The sequence below is a fragment of the Podarcis raffonei genome, chromosome 1 (assembly GCF_027172205.1).
Source record: "Podarcis raffonei isolate rPodRaf1 chromosome 1, rPodRaf1.pri, whole genome shotgun sequence".
Taxonomy (NCBI): domain Eukaryota; kingdom Metazoa; phylum Chordata; class Lepidosauria; order Squamata; family Lacertidae; genus Podarcis; species Podarcis raffonei.
The window spans coordinates 73,728,062-73,750,666 of record NC_070602.1 but is presented as its reverse complement, the minus strand read 5'-3'; the positions used below and the strand labels follow the sequence as shown (position 1 = coordinate 73,750,666).

Here is a 22,605-nt window from a genome sequence, read left to right as displayed (position 1 = left end):
TACAAAATGAGACAGTAGTATTTGCCTGGTTCATGAAGTGCTCTGAGATTCATGTTCTCTCTCTGTCTGCCTCCATCCCCACTGCCCTGCCTCCTTCCTTCTCATCCTCTCTACCCAGCAGGCTGCCAAGGGTGGGACAGATCACTCTTGCCAGAGCCCTGGGTGGATTGCTTACATGGGCCTTTTGAAACAAGGCCTGAGAGCTGCTGGTTGCCTGGCCCTGCTTTAAAATTATGTCAGTGCTGTGTGAAAGTAAATGTCTGCCAAGGGAAGACCAAAATCAAAACAAAGGCTGAACTCTTGCAAATAGCAAAGAGAACAAGCCCCAGGAAAATAGATCCACAATCAATAATTTAAAAAAGAAAAGCTGCCTGAAATGTGCAGAATGCAGTTTTAGGGGAAATAACCCCTAAACTTGGAACTTAATTGGCTGCATCACCTTGTCTGGCATTAAAAACACATGGCATTAAAAACACAAAGTCGCAAGGCTGCCACCCTCCCTGTTTTATAGTGGTGCTCTTTTGGAAAAAAGAATGTAAGAAGAGCCTTCTGGTTCAAGTCAGTGGCCTGTCTATTCCAGTGGTCAGTCAGCTGCCTGTGGGAAGCCTACAAGTAGGACCTGAGCACAACTGCACTTCCCCTCCTGTGGCTTCCAGTGACTGGTATTCAGGAGCATAAAGTCTCCCACAGTGGGAGCAGAACGTAGCCATCATAGCTAGTAGCCATTGATAGTTTTATCCTGCATGTATTTGTCTAATCCTCTTGAAAAGCCACCCAAGTTGGTGACCATCATTGCCTCTTGGGAGCCTCTTGCCTTTTTTAAGGTTGCATTTTCTTTCTTGCCCATGATGGAGTGCATACGTACCCTCCTTTTTGTGTTGCTATAATTCATTGCATAAACACCCCTATCTTGCCCTGGGAATGCTCAAGCTCACCCCTTTACATGTGGTCTACATTTGTAAATTGATTGGAGACTTGTGAGAGTATCACAATTTGGAGACTTCAGTGGACAGTCCCATGTACTCTCCTGCCCCATTGTTGCTTATGAAGCTGTCACTCCCTGGCTTCTCTGTTTACTTGTGCTCTGTCAGGCTATTGCAAGTCCTCTGGGAAGCACTGTAATTTCTCCTGTTCTGTATATAAAACGTCCACTGGCACTTGAAGTGCTCAGTAGCAATTGCTCGTAACTGTCCCTTGAGCATTGTAGACAAATGTCTGAGGACTTTCTGAAAAGTAGTGGGATTTTGCTGCAACTTTCCAAAATATACTACTGTATAACATTGTTCCAGCATTTTTTAGAGGATGAGCATGAATTGCTGAGATATTGCTACAGCAGGCCTTTTCTCAAGGCTTCTCAGCTACACCAGAGTGTTTGCAATTGTCTTCTGGCATTGTGATGCTAGTGCACAATGTTTTGTGCTGGTGCTACTTATCCTGGTCTTTCTAGTTACTGGCTGTGTTAGCACATTGTGCTCCCTCACCGCTTTCTTCCTCTTTGCATGGCCAAGAAGAGAACTTCTGCCAAGTTCTGTTCTGTGTTTAAAGACTCTCTGCTTCATGTGACATATGAACCAAATATCTTGCTGCAAAACAGACTCTAGTCAGTGTCATAATTCAATTTCAAACCATGAGTTATAAAGCTGCCTTATTAAGCTAGCCGGAGCTTTTAAAAAAACACACACAAAAAACCAGGATTTCTGGTTTGTACATAGCAGTAAGCTGAGATCCTTTAAAAACAGAACTAAACTCTGCAGGTGGAGGAGTTGGAAGTGCATAAATCTGATGCTTCACTCCAGATGCTGTGGACTACAGCTCCCATCATCCCTGACCATTGGCCATGCTGGTTTGGGCTGATGAGAGTTGTAGTCTATAACATCTGCAGAGCCTACCCATGCACAAAACCATGATTTAGCATTGCTTGCCAACTGAGCCACTGTTTACAATGAGACAGCAGCCTTAAATGGAAGGCTCAGAAGCAGAATGCATTCCCTTGGAAATGAACTCTATGGGGATGTGGAATACACATTGATTTGTGGTTTCTCAAAGAGGCCACTATTGTCCTGGTGAGATAGTGATGGCTCTCCATTCATGAAGTTCACTATTGACCCTTTTTAATCTCATACTCTTGGTAAAGGTAAAGGTAAAGGTACCCCTGCCCGTACGGGCCAGTCTTGACAGACTCTGGGGTTGTGCGCCCATCTCACTCAAGAGGCCGGGGGCCAGCGCTGTCCGGAGACACTTCCGGGTCACATGGCCAGCGTGACAAAGCTGCATCTGGCGAGCCAGCGCAGCACACGGAAACGCCGTTTACCTTCCCGCCAGTAAGCGGTCCCTATTTATCTACTTGCACCCGGGGGTGCTTTTGAACTGCTAGGTTGGCAGGCGCTGGGACCGAGCAGTGGGAGCGCACCCCGCCACGGGGATTCGAACCGCCGACCTTTCGATCGGCAAGCCCTAGGCGCTGAGGCTTTTACCCACAGCGCCACCCGCGTCCCATACTCTTGACACCCCCTTAAATGTATTTGCACACTCCTACCAAAGTCATTTTCTGTTACTGGAGAGCACTACTTCCTTTTCTTTTCTTATCTGATCTGTTTTCTTCACAGTTTTTCACATGCCTCGTAATCTTGTTTGCTTGTGAAGTGGCTGCTGGAATCTGGGGCTTCGTTCATAAGGATCAGGTAAGGGGATTCATTAGGAGGATTCATAATGTATATTTATGCAGAACCGGTAAGTTTCCAGCACGACAAAGAATCTCATGGTACCTTAAAGGCCAACATTTTTTATGTGGCATGAGTGTCCTAGGCCAAAACCTATTAAGTTTGCAAAGTGACGTAGTTTCTCCTCACAAAACCCCTTGTTGAGGGTAGGTTAGGCTGGATGCCCAAAAATATATTTATAAATGACCAGGCTGTTTTGTATTCCTTTACTTGTTTTTCTTCATGTACCAGCCCCTAGGTGTGACAGCATACTAGACCTCTCCCTCCCCTCAGACAGTGATGTGAGGAAATGCCTGGCATGTTGACCTCCACGTAGTTTACATTTGATGCATTGCAAGGAAAATAAGACCAGGCCCTCTTTTTAACATCTAATTTGGCACAGGGAGCTGGTGATTACTCCCAAAACTTTACAGTGAAGCTAGGTTAGGAATTTGGGGTGGTATACAACAGCCCTGGGTGCTCACAGGAAGGACAGATCGTGAAGCTGAGGCTCCAATACTTTGGCCACCTCATGAGAAGAGAAGACTCCCTGGAGAAGACCCTGATGTTGGGAAAGATGGAGGGCACAAGGAGAAGGAGACGACAGAGGATGAGATGGTTGGACAGTGTTCTCGAAGCTACAATCATGAGTCTGACCAAGCTGCGGGAGGCAGTGGAAGACAGGGATGCCTGGCGTTCTCTAGTCCATGGAGTCACGAAGAGTCGGACACGACTAAACAACAACAACAACAACAAATTAGTTAGCTTAGTGTGATGATTTTGGGCTGCAAGGCAGAACTTACCCTCCTCCTCACCCTGTGTGTCGCCCATGCACCCCTTGAATTGGTTATGGGGATTCCCCCGACTGCAGAGCAGATTTGAAGAGGGTGCAGGAAGAGGAAAGGGAGGGGAACTGCTTTGTTGGATACCACCCTTGGTCCTGGGTTCTCCACCTCTGAAACATAATACTGCAACTACATCACCACAGGGCACATTCACATGAGGCAGAGCATGGTTCTGCCTTCTGTGTAGCAGCTTTCCCCAGTGTGGTGCCTTCCACATATTTTGGACAGCTGTGTTGGCTGTGGCTGATGTGGTTTATAGTCCAAAATGCTTTGAGGGCACCAGGTTGGGGGAGGGTGTTTGCAGCTCCTCTTTTGCAGATGTTTTAACAGGTCCAAGATAGTCAGGAACTATGCAGCAACACCATATCTCAACCTGCTGCTTCAACAAACGTTTTGCCCCATCCTTCTTTCCTACCTGCTGAGAGCAGCCCTCTAGCTCTGGAGGCCAGATGAACCAACCGCATCTGCTTATGAGCCAGAAATCATGCTAATGTCCATAGCTGCTGCAGAACTTCTGTTGTATGTATACAGTTGTTCCCTATGCGCTTCCACAGACTGTCGTGACATACAAAATACAACTCCCTGCCCTGAGAGTTTCCAATCCAAGTTTCAGTACAGGGGAAGACGGGAAACAAGAGGCCCAGGTGAGAAGGGCTGGATAATACAAGAGAGTTTCTAAATATAGACTTTGTTTCAGTTGTACATTCCTGTGATTCGGTAAAGACAAGTGTTGCTTCGGGATCAAGTGTTGGCAACGTTCCCTCCGACAGCTGAGTGCTCTAACCTGAATAACATAGGGGGTACTATGTTCAGAGTTTTGAGAGTGTTGGTGATCCGTCCTCTTTCCCAGTTGGTTACAGCGTGGTGCTGAGAGCGCCAAGGTTGCAGGTTCAATCCCTGTATGGGGCAGCTGCATATTCCTTCATTGCAGGGGGTTTGGACTAGATGATCCTCAGGGTCCCTTTCAACTCTTCTATGATTCTTGCGGCATGTTTGGCAGCTACTGAATAGCTGTGAAATAGATTGTGGATAAGTGGAACCTGCAACAAAATGTCGCTGTGCAGAGTGCTTTTGTTCAAGGTACCGGACAGCCCCTTTCCCAGCGCACTCCATTCCATTTCCCAAACCCAGTTTCCCATATCCTCCACCAGCAACAGCCAATCAGCATGCTGTGCCTGCTGACCACAATCAGGCCTCACTAGGATGTTCTGGAGGCTGTCACCCCTTTAGGGTGTTTTTCGTGCCTTTTTTTTTTACAAAATTTATTTCTACAAACCTTAAGGTATCTGCAAACCTACTGATACTGCCTTCCAGATAGGGCTGAGAAAAACTCCTGTCTAAAACACTGGCAAGGGTTACCTGTCAGTGTAGACTATACTGTACAGGGTGGGCCACAGTGGTCTGATTGCGCAACCCAGTTTCCTGTGTTTCATCCTTGCACATGACTCTATGGGGGTTATCACACAGATAGCAGTTTGCTATTATCATTTGTCAGTAGTAGTAGTAATAGTAGTATATCCCACCTTTGTCCCTGATAGGACTCAGGGCGACTGACATAAAAACAAGAACCACTAAAAACACAGGGGAAAAATATACTATAGTATCATGCAGACTATATTGTGGTTATATCCTTGAATAACCGTTAGTACTGCAACAAAGAACACATGTCAAACATAGTCCTCTGAGGTGTTTCCCCAAAGTCCAGAAAGTGGTAAGGATTAGCATTGTTGCTTGTGGGTTGGGTATACACATTCATTTTTCTGCAAGACCATTTGGGATAGAAAAAACCTAAAATTGTGCATTTGGGGCCACGACAGTTCATCTCATAGTTTCTTTGATTTTCTGTACATAGCCTTATATAAGACAAATACCTATGTAATGGAAGATAAAAATTTCAGACTTGGAGAAGGGTTTTCTCTCCCCATATTAGTCTTTGTGGCTAACCACAACATTGTGGTTACACAAATAATACAGTGTTTTTAGGAACATTATTATGGAGTTTGAGGCTATGGAAAACTATGCATCTGCAAGTTGTTCTGATGTCTAGACTTAAAAGGGATAATGAAAACACAGGGCGAGGAAGAGCCAGGAAGAAGTTATGTAATAAAAGATGCTGATTTGGTTACCTTATCATAAAGTAGATTAATGGCTGTGGGGGCAATAAATAAATGCTTTCACAGGGAGGGAAAAAAAGTAGGCAATGCAGGGGGTTATTAAATCAAGCCAAGGTAAGCATTATAATGATTATAGCAATGAATAGCTTGAAATAAAGGACACTGGTTTTTTTTAAAACTTGCAAGAGCAATTATCTTTTGGAAGAGACTGCCAAGGAGATGGCAGATTCTCCCTACCCCCTTGCAACCTTTGCATAATCAAGGGCTTTGTGATGATTGCGGAAACCTGTTTATATACAAGCTCATTACATCCTGTTGAATAACAGTTGGGAAACTTTGGACCTCTTGAGTAGCCTACTTTTTTACAATATTACTTTAAGTTGTATTTATATCACTCTTACTACGTTTGGGTCACTGTAGCCTTAGATGTTATCTATTCCAGAATTTCATTCTCTCACAAGATAGTTCGCAATATTCATCCAGGGCATCACATGCACATAGATTTTGAGACTATGTGTTTAGAGCTGTGATAAAGATTTTATTTCTGAGAGTAACTAGTAGTTTTTCTCCCCTTTTCTGCTCATCCTTATTTTTCTTCTTCTGCCAGTCTGCACTTGTTGTCTTCATCTCTCTCTCTCTCTCTCTCTCTCTCTCTCTCTCTCTCTCAACACACACACACACACAACCCTTGAACCTCACTATAGCATGGTGTGGAGGCAAACTTGATTATGTTGTTTCACTGAGATGATACTGATTTCTCTCATCCCACCACGAGGAGTGTGGGGTTCCTGTGATTGCACGAGAAAGAGCTTAACACCAGCACCACACAGCCACGCTATGTGGGAATAATTTGAATGACAAACACTCATTCCTCTGTATCAAATGACCACTCACTTTTATTAGCATTGGTGTCATCTGAGCCCTTCTGCAGGCTGCGCACAGTGGGAGGAAATTCTATTATCAGTGTTTTTATCCACTAGCCAGTTCCAGATGGCACTGAAGAAATGAAATAGGAGGATTTTGTAGTCCTTAATGGTCTTCCCCTAGGGCAAATTATCCCTTAATAAAAACAGCCTCCCATTCTTCCTTTTAAAAATGAAATCTGGCATGCTGTTTCTCAACTTCCTACTTCCTCAAGGGGTAGCTTAGATTGGGATGTGAAGAGGACATGTTCCCTTTAGCACAGCTGCAAACAGCTGGCCCACGCATGTGTTTCCCTAAAAGAGTTTAAATCCACAACGCATTGGCCCTGCTGCAACTCTGTTGACTCTGGAGCACGACAATCTTGATGCTTTATTTAGCACTTGGCTTTGTTTTTTAAGCACACAAGGGGAGAACTGGAGGGCACAGGTTTCCCCTGCAGGCTTAAAAGTCTATCGAAAAAGAAGCTTTCATAGTCTTCCTCAACAAACCAATTTGGCATGTTTGTGATGGTGGGGGGGGGAGTTTTTTTTCCCAATTGCAGGGACCCAACAAATAGCCCCTATTGCCACTATGGACCAACCTCACCCTTTTATGATGAGGGCACCCTCAGAAACAATAGGGAGGTGCACATGGAAGAAAGCATCCTCTCAAATACCCAAGACCCAGCCCTTGTAGAGTTTGAAAGATTAAAACTAGCACCTTGAGGTTAGCCTGGAAACTACCCTGGGGAGAGGGAAGTAATGGCATAATGGAATCCACATGGTTAGCCTTTTGGGAGACAAAAACAGGGACATGTTCCAGCTCCACTACATTGATGAGAGAAGCCTCTGGACAGCTCTTTCCATGTATCAATAACTAGTCCTTGGTTTGGAGCACCAATATTGCCAGTACAGTGGTACCTTGGTTCTCAAATCCTTTCCAGAAGTCCGTTCCAAAACCAAAGTGTTCCAAAACCAAGCCACACTTTCCCATAGAAAGTAATGCAAAATGGATTAATCTGTTCCAGGCTTTTAAAAACAACCCCTAAAACAGCAATTTAACATGAATTTTACTATTTAACGAGACCATTGATCCACAAAATGAAAGCAATGTTCTGTACTATAAAATAAATAAGACAGTATTGTAGATGATAAAAATTAAAATTATTTTTTTTCTTACCTGTACTGATTATAGTCATTGTTTGGATGGGGGGCTTTTATCCATTTCCGCAGTCACACAATCAATCAATCATAAAATGAAAAACAAGCCACAGACAAAAAAATGAAAAAGCCACACAAACCAAAACCCCAAAAATAGCAAAAACAAAAGCACCAAATATCACCTCAGAACACTGCAATCAGAAACAGAAGGCTTTGATTACGATGGAGGGGGTGCTTAAATTTGCTGCTTAAGGGTAAAACGGAAGCAAATAAGCCCTAATTACTATGCGGGGCACTCAAATTTGCTGTGCAACAGGAGAAACGGAAGCTCAGGCTTCTGGGGCAAAGTTCGAAAACCGAAACACCTACTTCTGGGTTTGCAGCGTTCGGCTTCTGAGTTGTTCGGGAACTTCACTGTTCGAAAACCGAGGTACCACTGTAATATTGTTCACCTGCTTTAGGACCCGTGAGGCTTGCAGGAGACTGTTGGTTCAAACTCATGTACTCTTAACTGAAAATTATCCTGACTCAGTTAAGGACTGGGCACTGAGTTCTTCTAGCATTTATTGAGGGCAGAGAGCCTATCCAGCTTGTAGCACTCCTCTTACTGTTTAACTCCATCTTGCTGGATTGCCTTCTCTTTTCAAGAGTGTGACAGACCTTTCTGCAAGCCCAGCTCCCTGCTCTGAACTTCGCCTCTGTTCTGGATGACAATGTTAATCTACAAGCTATTTTCAGGTTTTCCTGAGCTCTGTTGGTTGTCTGTCATCTTTTTCCTTTCCTTTTTTCTTTTCTGAGACGGTTTGAATTACTGGGAAGAAGCAAAGGTAATTTGCACTGCCCCTAGCCTGTGGCACCATGTGGTTAAGCTTCTGCCATCACCATACAACTTCAATGTACCTATCTGCCTTAAACAACTGGAAACTTTAGAAAACACATGGTTGGCATTTTTCATTGTGGCTGTATCTTCTTCCCTCTCCCTGTCCCCGTTGCAGATTGCCAAAGACATCACACAGTTCTACGACCAAGCGGTACTCCAAGCAAAGTCAAGTGACGCTGAGAAAGCAAACAAGGCCAAGGCAGTTGTGAAAACCTTCCACGAAACAGTAAGCTGGATGCACAATTTGTTGGAAATCAAACTTGACCTTCCATCCACAGGCATGTAGTTGGCATCGTTGTTGTTCAAAGAAGTGCCTGGGGAGTATATAATTCGGAACACTGCTATTGTCCCTGTAAAGCAAGCCCTCGTTGAATTTAAGAGGCTCTTCCCTCTTGGCCATTCAAGCACATCGGGTGTCCCCAAGAGGGATTGTTGAGACCAGTGAGCAGGATGCAAGAAAGATAGCAGACATTTTAAGTGGCTAAATAAAACCAAAAGGGGTTGACATGGGAACATTATGTGTTCAGGTTTGCCATCTCCCCCCAAATAGGGGAGGGGGGAGGACCAGGAATGGCAAGAACTGAAATTTCGTATGACAGATCCCATTGTGCTTTTCATTGGAAAGCACCAGTGATATGGTGTGCGGTCTGCTTATAAAGAGAAAAGATAAACCAACACCTGCATGTCTCCATATTATATAATAATAGCTCTTAAATGAGAGGTGGCTACCCCTGCCAAGGTTCAAAGAAGATCGTTGTCTGGTATAAGGTGCCACCTTCCAGCCCATTTTTCAGATTCTTTCCAGACTTCCAGCTCAGACCTTTTCCCTCCTCCTCAGAGATTCCCTGTTAGAATGCTCACTCCAACTCATTTCTCTGCTTACAGCTAAAATGCTGTGGTGGAAGCGCCCTGGAAAGTGCATTGAACATTCTTCAACCTGATCTCTGTAGTCAAAGTGTGTCTTCAGCATTTACGCAGGTAAGGAAGTGTTTGTGTGATACACCCATTGTCTTCAGTGAATGGGCCTTTCATCTCTGGCAAGACTTCAGTTGATTGGGAGTGGGGGAGGGGAATAATGCACCATGTTGAGCTTGCAATATGAAGTATAGCTTTAGGGTTGTTTCTGCACTCCTTTCACCCCAGAGCCAGGACTTTCATTAAGCCTAAGGTATACAAATGGATCCGTGTCATGTTTGTTTAAGCGCGTAAGGTAGCTTTCTGTAGTAGAAAGGTTTGAACTGTTTTAAATATCTACAAGAGAGCGGTGCTCACCTTGTTCTGAGGGCGGGGGGGTGTGCTTCGAAACCAGCCCATGTTCTATACAAATGCTAAAGCTGTCTTTCCCCAAATAAACCTTTATTGCAGCAGAAGGGTCAGAAATGATTTCTCACATTAAGGACTGAACAAGTGACGACCTATGCTGTTTTTTCATAAATGTGATGGGAATCCTCTTCCAACCACTGGAGAGCCGCATTGGTGATTTGCTGGGAACATGCTTCAAGAGTAGTCAAGTTTTGGCTGCATTCCTTTATCTGTCAGAGAGCCATGGTAGTCTTTGACCCTGCTCCTTTGACCAGGTGCCAGTGTAAATCCAGCAATGGTACTGGTTCACTAATACCTAGCTAGGCACCTTCAGGATCTAGGCACCAAGGCACAGTGCCCCATTTTAGTATTTTTAAAATATTGTTCTAGTTACAGGTAGGTAGCCGTGTTGGTCTGCCGTAGTCGAAATAAAATAAAATAAAATAAAATAATTCCTTCCAGTAGCACCTTAGAGACCAACTAAGTTAGTTATTGGTATGGGCTTTTGTGTGCATGCACACTTCTTCAGATACCATATTGTTATGCAGTGAATTCGTGAATAGTAAGAGTAATTCCTTTAATCTTTCCACCAACATACATAGCAGAATATTCCAGAGTGAGGATAAATAAATGTGTACCATAATATTGACAGTTGTACCTTTGCAAGGGTAAAAACTCATTCACCTGATCTTTTGTGAAATACTAATATTTGTCTATAGCGTAATACTAATAATTTGTCTATAGCGATGTACAGCAATACCCTCCTTGAACAAAGCCAGAACAGAGATAGAACTGCAGGAGTCACATCACTCCCTATCCTTGCATGCCCCCACTCATCACCCCTTCTCCAAAGTCCATGCCTTCAGCAAGATGCTTGAAAAGGAAGCCTAAGCACACAGACCCTCAAAACAACCAGGAAACCTGCACTTTTGAGGTTCCCTTTTTAAACATCTCACCAAATGCATGGGCTTCAAGGAGGCACAGCATGCAGTGTTAGGGGTGCAGCTGGGAAGCATGGCCCCATGTGTTGAAAGTGCGCATAGAATGGGTTGAACAATCCTAATAATATGTGTTTGTTTTGATTAGATTAGTTGATTAGTTAATGACTTACTACAGTATTATAGGTACAGGGCAGGTTTTTTGTGTTTTGTTTTTTGACTGCAACAGGTAGGTCGAAAGCTGTTTTGGGAGGCTATTAAATTATTATAGACAGCAGTTTGGGCTTTTGTACAAAGAACATCAGGAGGTACCATATTATGCTTAGACCACACTCATCCTTCTGCTAACCTTGGATTGAGATAGATGAATTGATTGAATGGCCTTAGCTCTGTGTTTAGTGTTCCTGATGGTCACACATAATGGCACAATACTATGCTCACATAACAGGATGTTTACTTGTTACAGCCATTATTGGTATTGAGGCCTGTGCTTTATAATATGTCCATAAATGATTAGGGGTGATCAGTGAAGTAGCCAAGTTTGGTGATACTTAATTGTTCAGGGTCATTAAAACAAAAAGTGATTGCAAAGAGCTCCAAGCAGATCTCGCCAGACTCGGCAAATGGGCAGCAAAATGGCAAATGCAATTCAGTGTAAACAAGTGTAATGCATGTCAGGGCAAAAATAAATAAATCTTAATTTCACATGCAGTCGTGCCTTGGTTGTCGAACGGAATCCGTTCCGAAAGTCTGTTCGACTTCAGAAAATGTTCAGCAACCAAGGCACGGCTTCCAACTGGCTGCAGGAGCTTCCTGCACTCAATCGGAAGCTGCAGAAGCCGCGTCAGATGTTCGGCTCCCAAAAAAGTTCGCACCGGAACACTCACTTCTGGGTTTGCAGAATTCGGGAGCCAAAACGGACGAGTACCAAGGTATTCAACAACCAAGGTACAACTGTATATGCTCTAAACTGACTGTGACTGACAGTGTGTGGCAGCTGGGGGGAAAGCAAATCCCATGCTAGGGATCGTTAAGAAAGGAATTGAGAATAAAACTGTGGGCATCATAATGTCATTATACAAATCTGTGCTGTGACTGCATCTGGTTGACCATTGTGGGGATGCTGGATTAGATGAGCCATTGGCCTCACCCAGAAGACTCATTATGTTATTCTGTTCATTTTACCACAGGATCTAAACTGTCACAGTAAAATTGATGAGCTGTTCTCTGGAAAACTGTACTTGATTGGCATTGCCGCCATTGTGGTGGCTGTGATCATGGTAAGTGCTGGAGTTGTGGTGGCAGTGGCTGTGGGTTTGTGGAATATGGGATACTCCCAGAGGGCCTGTTGAGGTGCCATCCATGCAACAGCTGGGGCAGTATGTTGATGGACCTGTAGGTCAGTTGTAAGTTTAGAATGATTGACAGTTTCTCCTCATTCTCTCCGTGCAGAGCAGAGGCAAGATGCAGCTTTCCCAGAAATGAACTGTGTCTTCCTTAACCTGCAATGCTTTTCTGGATAGCAAGGGAGGAAGAGAAGCTTCTAAGCCACTCTATTCCCTAAATGAGAGCTGGAGAATATCCCTTATCCCTCTACCCTCCCATAGATCATTTTAAGATTCAAGTCTTCCTATTTTTCTCTCTTTCTTCTTTAAAGGCTGTTTCAATTTTGCCCAGTAGAAGCTTTCCAATTAGAATTACATTTTAATCACTTTATCAAGAAAATTATCTGATGATGAGATGATATTATATTATTATTTTAAAGTGCATATAAAATAATTATATATAGCCCACCTTTTTCCATGACTGGACTCAAGGCATCTTGCAAAATAAAAATAAGACTGGCTACCTACCAACTTTTTATCATTCAGTGTGAGGGGAAACAGAAGCTCAGAGAAATATGGAGGAGCAGCAGAATTCCACCTAGAACTAAAAAGTTCATTTTGTACTCTTTGCTCCTGAAAGCCTCAAAAATGCAGACTGGGTTTTAATGTTAACTCTCTTTTTCCCCCCAACTTCAACAGCAACAAAGCAAGCCATCTTAAATTAAAACCCATCTCTGCCTGCATTAGCAGAACTAGTTTTCTCTTCGGCTTCTTGCCAGTCTGACTAGAAGTGGAGGTCTTGCCTACAGTTAACTTAGCCTAGGGACATAGCTTATGTTTGAGTTGGATTCTCTCTAATGTTCTCTCTTGGCCTGCAGATCTTTGAGATGATCCTGAGCATGGTGTTGTGCTGCGGCATCCGAAACAGCTCGGTCTATTGAGAAGCGGGAGGGCAGAAGCGAAGCAATGGTGCCGAAGGGACCCCAAAGTGCCGCTGTCTGACCAGGAGATACTTCCAACAAAAGACAAAGAAAATTATGTATATAAATATTTCAGATATTACCATACAGTACTTATCATTCTTACTTGGAAAGTCTTCTTTTTGTTTAAGGGTGGTGGGAGGGGGAGTTTCTGTATATTTGTGGCGGAGTTAGTTACACATCAGTTTGCGTGGTAAATCATTCCAGTGGTTCCAGGCCTTTATCAAAGAGAGCCTTTCTTTTTCTTCTCTTTCCTCGTCATTCTTCTTATGCTGCCAACATGGAAAAAGAGGGTATCATGCACAGGTGCCACTCCTTTTATGAGGAATATAGACACTTGGTGCATCCTTTTTCTCTGAAAGTGATTTTAAAAAAAAACATACTGAAACCCTTGTTGACACCTAATCCCAGCATGTCCCCCTTAACAATCTCTTATCTTAGTTCATAAGTAATCTTGGACACATTCTCTAAATCTTTTGAGTGTGCAAGAGTCCCTTGGCATGAAGATGCACTCAGTCCTGCTGTTTTGTTATTAGACAGGTGAGTGTGTCTGTATTTCAGATTGCCACCTTTTCACTGAAGAGTGGAAAGACCTTTTTTTCATAAATTGTCGTAAGTCAAAAGTCCATTGTGTCTCCCAGAATTCACAAAGTGGCTATGATTGAAGGCCAAATCTCCAAAAGTCCTCATAAAATTTAGAATCAGGAGCATTTTTTTTAAAAAAAACCATTAAAAATATATTAGGTGGATTTTAGATGAAAGAGAGAATTGAATAGGTCTGGTAATGGAATGTTAAAGCTTTCTATATCTCACTGCGAAAACTGAACTTGCACATGTGCTTACATGGTTAATTCTGAATGCAAATGTTGAATGAGGTCTTTTATTTCATAAATGTGCAGTTTTCTAATGATGCCAAAAAGTATCTGTGGAAGGCGATCTCTTAAACAATGGCTAGAAACCTGTTCATTTAAATATATTAGGGGTTTTTTGTTTTAAGAAGGCACCTATTCTTGTGCCTTTTTAAAACTTGGTAACAGAGCTGGATAACCAACAAAGTGTGTGTGACCCTGTGAGGAGAAATTGGAAGATGTTTTCCTCTTCAAATACCAGAAGTAAAACCTAAGTGATGGGCCCTAAATACTTTTCAAGCAAAGCTGGTTTCCAGGACTTCACCCTTACCGACAACACCTGAGCTGCAAACATGAAGCCATGCGTGTTTCTTTTCAGTTGACAACTCAGATAGCTGAGTTTAGGCACCCCCTTGCCTTCCCTTCTCTTCCCTCCCCTCTCACCCCCCCCCCAAAATACTTTTTTTTCCAAGTTGCAACTTGAAATTTGTTACAGTTGAGGCAAGAAGTCCCACCGGCCTCTTCCTTACGACAGAGTGGCCATGTTCACAGGGCTTATTTGTTATTTCGATAGTTAGTTAATCCTGTGTTATAGAAAACAGTCACAAACAAGCCCTGTGCTATCACCCCACTTAATAGTTTGACTTCTGTTCTGTTTGTTCTTGAAGGAGTAATTTAATCCCGGTTTCCCCCTGCTGATCTTCCCAACTTGCAGCGAATGCCAGGATGCCCTTTAGAACAGCAGGGGACAGCATGAACGAAAGAGAGAGAGGCGCGCACACAATGCTGCAGATGTAATCTTCCAACACTAGTTGGAATGCTTTTAGTGCACAGCTAGAAGCACTGCTGGGCTTGAATGGTCCACTCAGCGCTAGGTGCAGATCCTTTTTCTGAATTTAGCAATTTGAGCAACCCAGAGGTTCAGTGCAAATCCAGCCTTGCGTTAAGCAAGGCAGGTCAGAAAACAGGATGAAAGGGAATGTTTGGTCAATGTTCTCACCCAGCCGCCACCCTTTTCCCCCTATGGTGCCCTAAGGAAGCAATGCCTCAGAGTCTTGAAAGATGCAGTTGAGGGGACTGATTGAGATCTTTTAGCCTTAGAAATAGCCTTAAAGCAACACTGCCCTGAATGTCAAACTTTGCATGCACTGGAAACAGAAATTGAACCTTACCACCCATCCCACCCATCCTTCACAGGTTTTGGGGTCACGTGTTCCAGTATAATAGGCTCTGTCTGCAACTTCTAGGTATCAATTGTGCATGTACATTTATTTACATATAATATATATGCGCGCATTGGGGTTACCAGCGTACAGAATGGATGTTTGTAACTCACTGCCTTTCGTTGAGTGTCCTTGAGAAATGTATATAAATACACCTCTAAGCAGTTTGCTTTTTCTATACCATAAGTTTGATACTGTTCAGCATTCAGTTTACAATGTGCGAGCAGCCATAACTCTGTGTTGGAAGATTCGCTGACCTGTCCTCCAAGAACTGAGCATGGATCAAGTCCATGGGGGGTGTGTGTTTGCTTCAGGCACAGGTCATGTTGCAATACCATGTCTGTGGAAGGTGGGGGCAGGAGATTATTGAGGATCATGCTGCCATTGAAGTGCAACAGCAGGACAAGAGGGATGAATAAGTTTTCTGGAGCATGCTTTGTGGGTAAGGCACAAACTACAAGTTACGTGCAAGTGCATTCAGCAATGCTTTGACACTGTAATATAAAGCAGCTTCAGGAGGGTGTGATCTTAAGTGGAGTGGCAGAAAGGACGGAAGTGCTTTACAAGGATAAGTACACATCTGGAATCCCATGAACACCTGAAAGCCAAAAAAAAGGGAGGCAGTGGACAATGTACCATAGTCTGAAGATTGTGTTTTACAACTGTTTCTGGATTGTACTTCTACAGACCACAGGTAGGGGATCTTACAACAGAGTGTTCTCCCAAATTTTAAAAAAATAATGAAAATTGTTTCTTTGCATACAAAAAGCCTGATGTTGGGAAGAGGGTTCTATATTAGGCTTCTCCCCAGCATGGCGGTAGTTCTGTATGTAGAGCTTATTTCTTTCTACGACAGAGTGCTGTCTGAAATGGTACAGTCCTCAATAAGTTTGTATCACATAATTTGCTGTTTCTGCAAAACTATAGACGTATGGCCACTTTTCAGTGCTAGGCAAAGCAGGATATGTTCTTGTTTCCCTTTTCCTGTCTGCAATGCACTGAGGGACTAGCAAGAGAGGGCCGAGGGTAGCTTCAGCATTCCAAGGTAGGCTTAAAATAACCCCAGTGCTGTTGATTGGGGTTTGCTTTAAGTAGAGACTGGTGGGGTGGAGAATCTCGCCTCCAATATGGCTCTAGTATTTAAAAGGTGGAGACCCAGGCAAGAGAAGCCCATTCCTAATGTGAGGTGGAAGAGAGCTGACACGCAGGTGCTCCTGTGCAAAGCATTGTACTGTTACATCTGACAACGTATTCGCAGAATGCTATGTGAAGAGTTGTTCTCCCAACGATTTTTGTGGCTGGATCTGAGAAGCCTCTTGATTGGTTGTAGTTCCTCAGAGAACATCAATTGACAGGGTTAGGTTGGGGAGTATGGATGTGTCCAAAACATTAATTTTTGATGGTTGCTGTTTCTTGGAAGATCGTATGGCAAATAACTCTCTCTTCTAAGCCAAAAGAGGAGGATAACATTCCCCCTTTCTCTTTGGTGGATTTGTCTGAATTAAACAGAGCCACGATGGAGACCATAGGGAAAGGCCAAACAGAACTGCTGGCCACATTGTGCTGAATGCTTGGGTTTCTTTTTTTATACTGTGGAGCATGCCACAAGCTATATGTGTGTTAACTACTATTTTTTTTCTCTCTGCCTTCTTTGTCACTTTTGAAATTTTTTAATAAACATTTTCTCCTGGTGTATACTGTGTGATGAAGCCCTATGTTCCTTACAGCCAGTAAGTAAATTGTGACATCTGAATGTTTCGCCCATCTTGTCTCCATAGCATTGGCAAAACCAGCCATGGGAATGGGGAACAAATGGGGGCCGGCGAAGAAGCCAAGGGAAGAGTGACCTCACCCTTACCAACTGCAGGGCTTATTGGCCAGTTGAATCTTACTCTGTTTAGAAGAAAGCCATGAGGAAACTCGCAGTTCCAAAAATGGGGCTTAATTGAGGGGGATAAAAGCGGCTTCTGATATGCAGCACGAACTATCCCAAAACTATCTGTTAACTGTTTAGGCCAACAGAACAGGCAGTGGTCAGTCCAAAGGGCTTGCTGCCATTGTCCAGCCCTACTACAGGTTGCACCAAACCCAAGAACAAGAGAATGCATGCAAGCTTTGCCTCTTGTTGGTTACAACAAACAGCCTGGCCTTTGCACTTAGTTGCCTCTAGAAATGTGGAACAAGGGATACATGGGGGAGAATGACAGCCCCTCCCCAGCTCAACCCCTTGGCTGTGCTTCTGCCCAGAAATCATGTCCACTTGCTGTTGTCTTGCTTGTTTATCTGAATGTTAAAATAATCTGTTGAAATAACTTTTTAAAAAAATGATATATGAAAACAATTAAACAGCAGAAACGTTAGCGGTGTACTGTCAGATTTATTCCTTCCCTAACACCATGGAACGATTGTGCTAACTCTAGATTCGTGGATAGCATCCAGCTTGGGTGAATGCCGTTTCCTTAATACTTCCTTTCATGGGTTTTTTCTTTTCTTTTCCTGTTTAAAAGCAATAGTCACTTCCTGTACCCAAAAATATATATAGGAGACGCTGTTGCTGTTTAAAAAGCTGGTGTGCTTCATCCTGCCATTGTGCAAGGTGACTTGTCTTATCTCTTCTATCAGAAAGCTCAGTAGGTTTATATGTCATTCAAGCGGACTTCTCTTCTCGTAAGAGTAAAAATTATGGACTTTGCATAAAAGGGAGCAAGTGTTAAAGATTGGGGTGCAACAGAATAGTTGTTAGTAGCTACACTCGTGGGTGGTGAATGCTCATTTGGTGGCCAGCTTGAGTAATCTTCTTCCAGCACTTTGCAAAGCTAGTCCCTAAAAAAAATAAATCTAACACTGGTTCTGCTATTTATTTATTTAAATTTATAGATAGTATTATTGCCTAGCACTACCCAGTACACACTTAAAAAACAAAAGATGCATTTCAAGTATTCAAACACATTCTCCTTCACTCTCACCTTTACTCAGCGGTCAGTGCTGGATATGTAGAGTCCTTTCAAAAAGACTGGCAAGATATTGGCTGTTTGGGGAGAACAAATTCAGACACACACCCCTTCCTGCCATGCAAACTGATCAGAGATTTTAAGCTTTTTAGAAAAGGCTCCGCTCACTGCTTTTGTATCTGCTTCACAGAAAGGCAGGGAATTTGTGTGGGTGGTTCACAGGCTATGTATGTGCACATCTGTTGCACACAAAGATACTGGTTCTAGATTCCTAAGTAATAGTTCAAAAGAAAAGCTGTCAGTGTGCTACGAAGTGAAATTCAGAAGAATAAAGCTTTGTGGCTTGGGTATGCAGGGGGCAGACAGGTGAAACTTAAAAGTGGTGTCACACACTGTAACCAGTCATATGGTTTTTGACATCTCTACAGCAGATGAGACATCATACAGTGCTTTTTTCAATTCATATCAGAAAGGAGTGGGCTACCATTGAAATTTTGTGTGTGTGTGTGTGTTAGGTCATGAATCAGCACTTGAGAAAGGAAAAGAGTGGAACATTAACAGTAAGGGGGAGCCTTGGTTTAGGATAACCCATCATCTGAATTCTCTGAAAAAATGTTGCAAACTCCTGCGCAAATTTAGTTGGGTGTAAGCCCCATTAGACTTCTGAGAAAATATGCACAGCAGTAGCCTGTGACAAGCCTAAGGGCACTTCTACACTAGCCTTTTCCTCTTGAAACCATTGGTTGCAGCACAGAGTTCCATTAACAATCGGGGATGGTTTGAACAGGGGTCGCGCGCTGAAGGCCGGTGTATAGCAGCAACACACAGGTACAGATGTATGCCTTGTAACACTGGTTCAAATGGATGGAATTAATGGGTGAAAAGCAAAGCCATTACAAATCACATAGGTGGCCCATTCCAGGAATCTCCATCGCAAATCTGTGTAAGCCATACTTTCTTATCTGGCACAAATGCAAACCTAAAAGTGGACTCAGTCTAATGAGTCCATGTGTACTGATAAAAAATACTGCTGTTCCCATCCTATTTTGCCCTCCAGGCCTCTGTGGTATATTATTCCGTGCTTCGTGCTGCTCGGCCGAGCTACTTTTCTGCACCTGGGAACTTGAATACTGTGCTCCTGAGTCCCAATAAAGAAAAATATTCCATGTCCTAAGTTACAGGAAATTGTCCGAGAAGAGGCAGATTCATTTCCCCCACCCCCTCATCCAGCTACTCAAACTAGAGCAGAGGGCTGCATTTGGCTCTGGCCATATGCTGCAGAATGCTAATGGTTAAGTCAGCCCATCTTGGCTGGGAGGGCTTTGGGCTAACACATCTGGGGATTTTGTTGTCTGGCAAAAAAAATAAGGGTGATTGGTCCCAAAGGATATAGTTCCTCTTGTTTTGACCATTCTTCCTCAGCAGCATTCAGTGTGTTGCATTTTTGCTTTGCCTCAGCCGCTTCAACACACTGTTTGGAGGAAATAGATTAACCATCTGCTCATCTCCGAACATCTCCAACTTGCTCTTTTTGGGGAGTAATGAACTGATACCAAAAAGCTGCAGAAAACTAGAAATTTTGCTCATCTTATCAGCAAAGTCACCAAAAACACACACTGCAGATCTCGAAATCCGTTGCTATCGCCTCAATCTCTCAGGGCAGGGTGTTTTGACTAGTTCCTCAGGCCCTGATAAGGAAGGAGCATTGGCAAAGAGGGAGTAAATGCAAAATGCGAAGAAGAACAAGACGCTAAGCCTTTCACACTGCTCTTCTTGCCTGCAGGTCTCAGCACCTGCCATTGAAGTGCATTTCTCTGCCTTTAACAGATTAGTCTGTTCTACATCCTGTAGAAGGATGTCATTATCATCACTGCCAGACTTTCTGTTCCTCTGTGGGTGGGTGCGTTTAAGGTTAATGGCATGCAAAACTCACAGTTAATGGCATGCAAAACTCCTACCGAACCCCAACCTCCACCTCTCCATCCAGGCAAGTGGGAGACATCATATTCCAACCACACAAAAGCACTTGAGGAGGGCAGACATGGGGAAGGGCATGGCCTGGAGGGAATCCTGGGGGCCAGAAAGAAAGGTCTGGGGGGCCGCATGTGCCCCATCCTAAAGGGTCTCCATAGCATTGTGATGCCATAACCAAGACCTGTGCACCTTTGCTGAAACCTAGTGCCATCTCCCACCAGCACTTTTCTTCTTGTCCCATGGCCATAATTTGTTGGGGTCAAATAAGACTGTGCTTTTCCCAGTCCAGACAGATGCATGTTAGGAGTTTGTGTCTTTCTTCATTGCTTCTGTATGCAGGGGGGACACTATATCTTGAAACAATGGGAGAAATGATTCGCATCCACCAAGCTCAAAAGTGTTTTATTCACGAAACTGCACCTTATGTCCCCAAACTGCTGCTCTATGAACATCTATTATATCACCATACATACTCTTGATTTTCAGTATGTTGTGCATGGAAGTATTAAATGGACCTTTGTCTGGGCAAATCCTACTGTACTGCTTTAAAAACAACAACCAACCCACCCTTTTAAAGGAAGATGAGAAAATTTTAATTCTCATCATGTCTGTTGTTACTGCTGGCTGTATCTGGGACAAAAATGGCTCACTCTACATAAATTACTGTAATTAGCAATCCTCCATAAATTGAAACTGATGTCACAAATGAAAGGCAGCAGTTTGTATTACAGATGGCTTCTCTGTTTTTTCAAGACTGTCCTTGGGACCACAATTATAACTTAAACTTGAAGACATGTAATCTTACAGGGGCCTTGTTGGTTTCCTTTGATCTTCTACAACCATCTAAAACAGGGGTAGGCAACCTAAGGCCCGTAGGCTGGATGCGGTCCAATCGCCTTCTCAATCCGGCCCACAGTCAGTCTGGGAATCAGCTTGTTTTCACATGAGTAGAATGTGTGCTTTTATTTAAAATGCATCTCTGAGTTATTTGTGGGGCATAGGAATTCGTTCACCCCCCCAAAAAAATATATATAGTCCAGCCCACCACATGGTTTGAGGGACGGTGGACCGGCCCATGGCTGAAAACAGTTGCTGACCCCTGATCTAAAACACGTCCAGGACAAATGTGTGCATTTGCTAAGTCCACACCATACATTTAAAGCACATTCCAAAGAATTCTGTAACCCCCCCCCCCGCAAAAAAATAATAATCCTGGGAGCTGTAGTTTATTGAGGTGCTGGCAACTGTAGCTCTGTGAGGGGAAAACTACAGTTGGCAGGATGTGTTAAATGTGCCCTAAATGCATGATGCTGGTGTGATTCCCCTTCCCCTGTTTAAAACAGTGCAGAGTACAAACCCTCCCATTTTTAACACTTGAATATTTGCATCAGAACATAGGGAATATGGTGGCCATGTGCTTTACTTTACAGAAGACAATCTTCTATTGGGAGGGCCATCAGAGGGCAGGCCTCTGTTTGAAGATGTCATCTATTTGAAAGGCTATCCAATCCAAGTCTTGTATAAAGATAAGAGCAGCTAATTAAGCAGGTGCACAGGTCAGGTTATGCGATCAAAGTCTTTCCCATCTCTGTGAGCTGCTTTCTATATCTAGTTTAATTATAGTTACACGAAAGCTCATACCAAGAACTAACTTAGTTGGTCTTTAAGGTGCTACTGGAAGGAAAAAAATTTTTTAGTTTAATTATAGTAATTAGTACACTTAATTTATTAGGTAATTGCCTTCAAGGGCTCAGCATATACATGGCACAAGTTCCCTGTGAAATCATTTCCATGCTACACAGCTTTGCCGATACAGTACAGCCTTCTGCAAAGATTTATGCACCCGTGGAAGTGTGAGGGAGGAGTGTCGAATACCTGCATGGGCGTAGCCAATGGGGGGCTCCCCCTCCCCAAATCAATAAAAATCAATAAAAATGCATAGGTAACTAAGGTTCTGCGCTCCCCCCCCAAAGGCTTGCCCCCGTAACAAAAATCCCGGCTACGCCCATGAAAATCAGGTATACACACCTCGGCAATCGTTACCTGGCCGGAAAGAAATCTTAACGGCTTTTAAGTCGTATTGTTAACTATTGGGCAGGTGTGCAAATCGTGTGCATAAGCAAACAAAGAAAACGTGATTGAGATGTAAGCAGGCACGAGAGTAGCGACGTGGGATGCGCAGGCAGATATTGCAAAATCGCTCGCGTTGAGGCCTGGATTTCTAATTGCAAATGATAACAAATATATCCCTAAGGTAGCAATGAGAGGTACGTCCAGCTCAGTCGTCCAGCCCCCACCTCCTCAAAAAGTGCCCGCCCCCTCCGCTCAACTTGCAGGCGTGCAACTGTCAGAGACGCCAACTCAGAAGCAAGCGGGATTACGACCGCAGCCTTAGAACTCTTCTAATGTTTTCCTAACTCTACGGACCATGGAGGCGCCCACTTCACGCCAGAAATACCCCTC

The 22,605-nt window shown here is 43.5% G+C and overlaps 1 protein-coding gene across 1 annotated transcript in view; it reads left to right on the top strand.

Moving 5' to 3' along the window:
• CD81 (CD81 molecule) overlaps positions 1-17,575 on the top strand; it is a 57,020-nt gene extending 39,445 nt beyond the window's left edge. Inside the window, exons 4-8 of the mRNA XM_053393818.1 lie at positions 2,607-2,681; positions 8,717-8,827; positions 9,487-9,579; positions 12,032-12,121; positions 13,045-17,575. Coding sequence (XP_053249793.1) covers positions 2,607-2,681; positions 8,717-8,827; positions 9,487-9,579; positions 12,032-12,121; positions 13,045-13,107 — 432 coding nt within the window. The 3' untranslated portion in view covers positions 13,108-17,575. The remainder of the gene's footprint in view (positions 1-2,606; positions 2,682-8,716; positions 8,828-9,486; positions 9,580-12,031; positions 12,122-13,044) is intronic.
• The last annotated feature ends 5,030 nt before the right edge of the window (positions 17,576-22,605 follow it).